General features: G+C 37.7%; 1 protein-coding gene across 1 annotated transcript; it reads right to left on the bottom strand.

The window, feature by feature from the left end:
• Window positions 1–2,323: 2,323 nt before the first annotated feature.
• Window positions 2,324–6,994, bottom strand: NME5 (NME/NM23 family member 5). Its single transcript, XM_009700313.1, has 4 exons — window positions 6,690–6,994; window positions 6,237–6,337; window positions 5,080–5,198; window positions 2,324–2,523 (listed from the first exon to the last, which is right to left on the bottom strand). Exons 1-4 carry the CDS (start codon window positions 6,803–6,805, stop codon window positions 2,437–2,439), a joined length of 423 nt encoding a protein of 140 aa, XP_009698615.1. The 5' UTR covers window positions 6,806–6,994; the 3' UTR covers window positions 2,324–2,436.
• Window positions 6,995–7,862: the final 868 nt, after the last annotated feature.

A 7,862-nucleotide genomic window follows, 5' to 3' on the forward strand; every position in this document is an offset into this window, starting at 1 on the left:
AATTATGGGAAACAGACTGAACTGCTGGTTTTATGGACATAGCTCTATTCCAGCACTCAGGCAGTAAAACTAAAATGAACTCCCTCAAAGTTAAAAATACCCAATAAAACTCAATAGGGAAGGTAATTATTTTGACTCTACAGAGGGAGAAGACAGGTCACTCGTTCCCACAGAGCAGCGTACCTTGCTGACACCAAATGGTAAGACACCTTTCAGTTCACCTGTTTTTTCAAATGCTATGTTTTCTGTGATACGGATTTATAACACTGGCCAAGCCTGTCCCACTCTGGGCCAAGTAAAAACCTAAAGACCAAAAGAAATGTAAGCAGCATGTCCTCCAACAGCTGCTCCTGTGGTGTCACAGCTCCCCCAGGGGACCAGGCTGGTTGTCCATTTTACATTCCCGGGACTGACCTCCTGCCCACATCCTACTTATTAATGCAGGTTCCTCAAGATCTCAGCTGTGGGATTTGCTGGATCAATACTGCTCCTAGATGTACAGATACAGTGAATCAGGATGGCACCCAAGGGATGAAGGTATCTTCTCTCTTTCTACCTTTCCCTTAGAAAAATGAACAGGAGCCAGCAATTGAAGGTGTTAACTCTAATATTAGAGAATAAATCCATGATAGACATACACTTGAATAACAGAAACTTTATATTGCATGGGTTATAAAGGTAACATTTGCAACATCAGCTGCTTTTGCCCTTTCTCCTACCCCTCCTGGTACGGACCCACATATGGAAGTTACGATCTTCTATAGACACAATACAACACAGGTCTGTCACAAAAGCAAAACTGAAAACTCCAGCAGTAACATAAAGGAGATATTTGTTGTCAAGCAGTATAACATCATAATAAGTAAGCAAATGACATAGTAACTAACAAAATACAGGAGAGTGTCTGTGGATTCACCAGGTTTTAGTTTCTGGCACCTTGAAAAAAGAAGGTTTTTGGTTCAGCCAACAGGAAACCACAAAATGCAATGGACAATAATTATAGGCAAAATAAATTAGTTGTAAATGGATTCGTTTACTGTGTTTCTAACCATCTCATTTTTTCTTCTTCATATTTGAGGGTTTGGGCTTTTTTTTTTTTTTTTTCTTTTTCTTATCCTAAAAGTCCCAGGATTTTTAGGTCTCAGCACTGTAGGGACCAGTTTTCTAAATATTTATTCTCTGGGCTGGCAATAGTGGTTTATTCCACTGAGAAGATAAACAATTAGCTTAAACAAAGTTTAATGTTACAGACAAATGACTTATGTTTCTGGTAATTACTCAAGTTAGGGGAGCAAGTTTTTTCTTGAAACAAATTATGAAATTGCTTGTTTGTTTAGCACTAGTCAAGCATACTGACATTTCAGAGTTGTGAAAATGACATTGTTTTCTCCATCCTAGCCAGTCAAACCATAAGTTACAAAGCTTGAAGCTAACAGTGCAAGTACAACTCTTTGAAGAAAATAAAATGCCCCACGCCCTCCCCCGCAAAAACAGTCCAGTTACTTCAGAAAAGGTAATAGTGCAGGATTAACCCATTGCCTGTTCAATAGCACGGCCCCTAACCCATTCTCTTGAAATTCTCAAATAGAACACATTAAAGTTCAAGGGCAAACAACAATACAAGGAAAACAACAGAAATCAGCATACCTTTTAAGAGTAGGACAACACAGAAAACACCCTTAAGGTGAGCTGTTCCAATTAAGCACCTTTCTTTCAAGCAAATGTTGGAAGACAGCGTTAGTCCTTGACTAAAATACACCTTCTTGTGACTTTTAATGGAAATCAAAGACTGGTTTATAATTACTGTGCCTTTCGCCACTGAGATGGGAAAAGTACATTCAACGTACCTTCAAATAAGTCCTTCAAATTACATCCTGACAAAATATGTCAGACTCAAGTGAATCATCTTCAAGCATGACCTTAGCTTGGCGATGTAATCAGCAATTAAAATTCTAAAGTTGCCAATATGCCTCCAGTAATTGTTTTCTAAGTTACACCCAAATACCTCCCTTCATAATGGAATTTGTGTCTGCTAAAAAACTGCAGAAATACAGCTCTCAGTTTCACAAAGCACAGGCCAGCTGTATGTCATTTGGGAGTCTGCACTAGTGTAAATAATTTTGTTCTCCCCAGCGAGCCAAACCAAGACAGATGAGGAAAATAGCAGTTAAGTCACACCCGTTGAGAATTTTGTCTTTTTCTAATCACCTGACACCATAAATTTATCATGTATTTCTACATTCACTTTGTCAAAAGAAAAGCTACTAGAACTATTATATCCCAGTGAAGTGTAAGGTTATTCATCCCATGAAGATGCAGGTAGTTATGACAATAACATTTACTTCAGATAATATTGATTACATAGCTAAGGGATACACTGAAAATGATAATATATATCTGTAGCTCGGAATGCTTCAGACGGTTTCCACTGAGCTCTCACCCTTGATGTTCTTCCACAGTGACGTGATGTTGCAGCCTAGGTTTATTAGGGTTGTGTTCAATCAACCAGTCAGCAAGCCAAGTCTGTGGAACAAAAAACCCAAACACTTTCAGTTTGCTGTTAAATATATGGGAGAATATTAAAAGCATTATTTGAAACCTCCCATTACAGGCACTCTCCTACTGTGCTGCAAAACAAAGCCCTTTCAAAAAAAATGGACATACAAATAACCTGTTTTTTCAAAATGTTCTTTTAAATCTTCACAGCTTATATTGCTTTTGATCAATTCACACTGACCTTTAGAAGACAACTTTTCCTGGCAATGTCTATCTTTGTGTAAGTATAAGAACATTTGAGCCATACTTCAAATAATCCGGTCAACTCTGGTTTGGAATGAAGTTGTACAATACGTATGAAACTGCTTAATGAAATATTACTCCTGACAACAGTTACAGATACTTTATCTGGTAATCATTCATTAAAAGTGCCAGTCTTCTGCACTGAAATCACCTTATGGTAATTTTTTAACCATTTGAGCCTGATTAAATTTACCCTGTGTTAGTTAGGGAATTGGCCAAGACAACTTCTGTGCTGCCAGCAAGTATTTCTGAGTGGACAGATAGTTTCTGATGCCACCTTCGAAAAGAAAGAGGGGGGCAGGAGAGGGAGAGGGGAAGAAAGAACCAAATCATCTCAACTTCAGCTCTTCAATTCCTGGAAGGATACTAGGAAAAAAAAAAAAGTTCCATCAATCTCCCTGTAAGTCACCTGGCAGATAACAAACTGAAAAGCAATAGTCAACATATATTTCTGAAAAAGAGTAGTATCAAATCGACATTATTTTCCTTCTGTTAGAAGGTCACAGACCTTATGGACAGGAAAGAATAAGCAAATATTGTGTTTTCATTTTAGTAAAGCTATTGACACTGCTTCATACAGCTGTCTTACAAGCAAGAAAGGAAAGCATGGTCTTGATGAAGTTACTATTAGTTACCACATAACTAGCTAGAAAATTGTGCTCAGAGTAATTGGAAGCCAAAACAAACAACGACTTAGGGAAACATAAATTACAAGGTGAGTGAAAAAAATCAGGTTTTCATATATTGAAGAGATGACTGAAGAGAAAAAAGATGGTAATGCTCTTCAAATATGGAATAGGTTACTGCAAAAAAAAGAAAAAAAAGGAGATATTACATTGTCTCCAATGTCCTCTGGGGATAGTAAAAGGAAAAAAAAAAAAGTAATGGGCTTAAAATTGGAGCACAGGAGATTTAGCCTAACTTTTAGTGAAAGCTTTTTAACCAAGTATAATTAAGCAGTGAAACAGATTGCCTAGGGAGGCTGTAGATTCTCCATCATTTGCAGTGCTAAAGAACAGGCCAGACAAACATTTGTTAGGAATGGTTAGATACAATTGGTCTGGCCTTTGGGCAAAGGGATGGATGAAAAGACTTCATCTCTGTTCTCTAGATTTCTATGGTAACAGTGCCCGATATACAGATAAAGTAAAGGGGTTATAAAGCTGGAACAACCAAAGTACATTTCATCCGACCTCATGTATACCACACAGTTCATAGAAACACTCCTGAATTATTTTTCAGGCTTTTTTTCTGAAATGTATCTTTTAGAAAAATGCAATGTTGATTAAAAAACCTGATAATGATGTAGAAACCACCACAACTGCCAGCAAGTTGTCACACTGGTTAATTATTAGTGTTCTTAAAGAAGTACTGGTGTGAATGACTTGAACTTTAAGAATACAAAAAACATTTACCATATTTTTCCAGATGAAAACAAGTTAATTTTGTTTAGGGACCAAAAAAAAAAAAAAAAACCACAACAAAAACCAGCAGGAAACTAACTCTAGTCTTTCCACTAAGAACTGTAATTTGAATTACATCCATGGTTAAAAGGAGTAATATGTGAGAGGAGGGCAAGATGCATCAGCTTGATAACTACAGAGGGATCACAAAAAGACAAAAGAATTTTCTGTAGCTCAGTTTGACTATTCAAGATAGGCATCACTCAAAAGAATCATAATACGTTTTCCTGGTGAACTGTGGAACAACTCAAGTAAAAGCTAATCAATGCTGTATAGTCAAAATAATAGCTTATCCTAAAGGAGGATTGATAATATTAATTTAAGTAAACATAACAATGACAAAATATAGACAGCCTTGCTAAGAACTCTACAGTAGTTTACTCAGCTGTGTAACTACTACCACTGTGATTAGCACCTAGTCTCGCTTAGTATCTATTATATGAGAGCTATTTCATATCAAACTCACCTCAGAGACAGCAAATAAAGTAAAAACTTATATTTGACATCATATGATAGTACCTATTTACCTTTCCAGCCATCTGTAACAACTACATGTTAGAAAGAGTTTTCTAGAAGTCACCTAAAACCTCTGTCATTTCATCAAGGCTGATTTCATTTTGTCCTGGCCCTCATTTCATCTGTTAACAAACCAATCAGCTTCTTGAAAGGCAAATGTTATTTGCTTAGCTCATTAGCAGGTAGCTACCACAGCACACCTCTTTAACAAAAGAGTAGCTTTCCTATATACAGGGACTTTACTAATACAAAGTAAATGTATCACAAAGCATACAACACAATACTGATATACCGTACATACCATTGGATCTGCTGGCTTCTCTTTACACAGTGCAGTGAGCCCAGCTAGTAACGTAGGCTTTATGTAAAGGTTCAAGTAATCCCGAGCTCTTTGTCCAGCTGGAATGGGCTCCAAGATCACTGTAAAGAGTAACCACAGCTGTTGGAAAGCAGCTTGCAGAGTGATTAAAAAAAGGCATTCTTTCAAGTTTTGTTTATATATGAGCTGCTGTTTTCCTTAATAAGTTAATAATACATAATGGTTTTTATAGCTTCTCCCACAACAAACTGCAAACAAACTACCTAACGCCCTTTACAATGTCCCTGAGGTAATCGTACTAATTATAGCCAATTATGAAAAGGGAGGAAATCAGATCATCTGGGGAAAACCTATGTCCTTGAAGATGCATTTGGGGCAGGAGAGAAACAATATATCCCATGTCTAGTACTTCCTTCTTGCACTGTGAAGCTGGTTCCTGAAGGCCCTAAAAATCCCACCTTAAGTCCTGCTTTGTTGTTTAGGTGAGGAGAAGAGACATGGTTTACAATGGGTAAGGTTTGTAGGGAAGTGCAACATCTTTTATTAAACTAACTGATACAGTTGACAAAAAACCACAAGTTTTTCTAGCAGTTTCCCTTGCATCTTTCTGTCAAAGAGCAAAGCCACCTTTCAACTGTTACGTTAAAAACAAGAGATCCTCTCCCAGCCTTTGCAGGTTCTATGGCCCGTTTCTCTGGCACTTAACTTTGGAATTGCGCTATCATGTGAGCATCCAGCTGCTCTTGAACAGGAATTACTCAGCCTGAGCCCAAGATGACAGTCAATATTCTCAAGCCAACAGGAGTCCCGGGGGCTGACAGTGCCAGAAAGACATGCTGGAATGTAATATCTTCCCATTTCCTCTAATTTACCAGCTTTGTCTGCTCCAGTTCCCAGACCACAAAGTTTGAAAAGTGGAAGCAACTCCTCTAACTATAATGGCTCTTCAGATACATTTTGGTATGCTTTTCATGGCAGAAAATACTAGCTTATACATAAAGAAACTCACATTCTCTCATAAAGTAAACAAACCCAACTTCTAAATTGAATTGTATCTAGAGTCTGGACAGAGACAAGTAATAACCGAGAAGGGCATCATCCTGCCAAAGACTGACAATGTATTATTTGTACCATTTTACCTTCTGGAAACATGAATCGAATTTCTCTTTCTGCTGAGGAAATGCTGAGACTGCCATGAAGTGCGTTCCTCAGATCATCAGTCCCATAGATTGCTCTTAAGCTAAAAATAAGAGAAATAACTGCTTGGTAGGCAACTGCAAATCCCTTCCAAGTCTCTGCATTCTGAGAGCATATAAAAGCAATATATATAGACTAATTAACAAAGCATTGGCTTGATTTTATTTTTTAAACAACATAAGTAGCTACCTAAAATTTCTGTTCATGCACTTAGCATTCCTCATAAAATGGGTGAACTTTACATACCAAAAAAGAAAGGTGAAAGGATATGTTAGACAAAATTTAAGAGATAAAAAAACCACTTCAAATCTGCATCTTTACTGTACAGGGAAAAAAAAAAAATTGAGATAATGGCAATATCATACTGACTTCCCCAAGGCCAATCAGTGAGTTACCTGTGAGGGTGAGTTCTCCTAGCTCGTATGCTGTTTGATGGTCCAAGCAATTCCTTCCAGTGTGAGACTGCACAGTGTCTAGCAAGAACCATAGCAACTAAAGGTCCAGAACTCATATAGGCTGTTAAATTAGGAAAAAACACTTTTCCATATTGGTCTGCATAAAAGTTGCTACATTGCTCTGGGCTTAACTGGAGCTTCCGTTTCTGTAAAGTGTAAAAGAACAAAAAGAATGAAAAAAAAGCTTGCCAAATTAAGATAGCTCGCTACCTCAGATAGGATACCGTCCTCTGCTGCAGTCGTATCTTCAAGTTCAGGAGGATGGACACAGAGTAACTTTTCAGCCTAATCTGTTTCTCCCAGATCTGATCCTCTTTGAGATATAGAGTAACAAAGAGCAAGAGTTTTCCAAGTTAATTAAGCAGACAAACAGGCCATTTGAGTAAGATGTGATTTTAGGCCACGCAAACTACAGCATTTTATAACCGCTGGATGACTTGAAGTACAGTCAGGGCACTGTACAGAAAAAGTGAAGAGCATTACAAGGGCAGGATTTAATTACTCAGCTGCTGCAGCATAATGTTCTACTTTTAAACAATTTTCTCTTCAGCCCACACCGTTAATTACGCAATTGTTCTGTTTTTCATTCACTACTCATGCTTTATGATTCTCACAGTAGCTGCCTAGCCTGCAGATGGCCAGGATCAGGGTAAGTTTGGGAAGTTATCAGAAGACATAAGGCAGTCAAGAAAACAGGAATAAAGAACAGCATTTTTAGTGCATTCTTTGAGCCTGAACTTACGCAACACAAGAGTACCACAAATTCAGATTTCTAATAACTTTGGCACCAAAAGTCACTGGAGACATCAGAAGACGCTATAAACATCTTGTCATTGAAAAAAAAAAAAAAAACCAAACCAAATTCATTTATCTTGTCTTCTGATAGATTTCATATAAATAAAATAGCCAGAAAGGTAAGGGAGGAAACTTAAAAAAAGAGCAAATGTGAAAAGGGGGCATTTACAAGAATAAGAAAAATGTATTACATGTCCAGAAAAAAAAAAATTAAAATTATATCTAGAAGCCCAGTCGTCGCTCCCTCAGTGCCACAGAGTCAGCTACCACGGCCAAGGGCGCAGCCGCGGGGTCGACATGAGGCGACGGAGGAGGAGG

Source organism: Cariama cristata, unplaced genomic scaffold, assembly GCF_000690535.1.
Source record: "Cariama cristata isolate BGI_N322 unplaced genomic scaffold, ASM69053v1 scaffold7655, whole genome shotgun sequence".
NCBI lineage: Eukaryota > Metazoa > Chordata > Aves > Cariamiformes > Cariamidae > Cariama > Cariama cristata.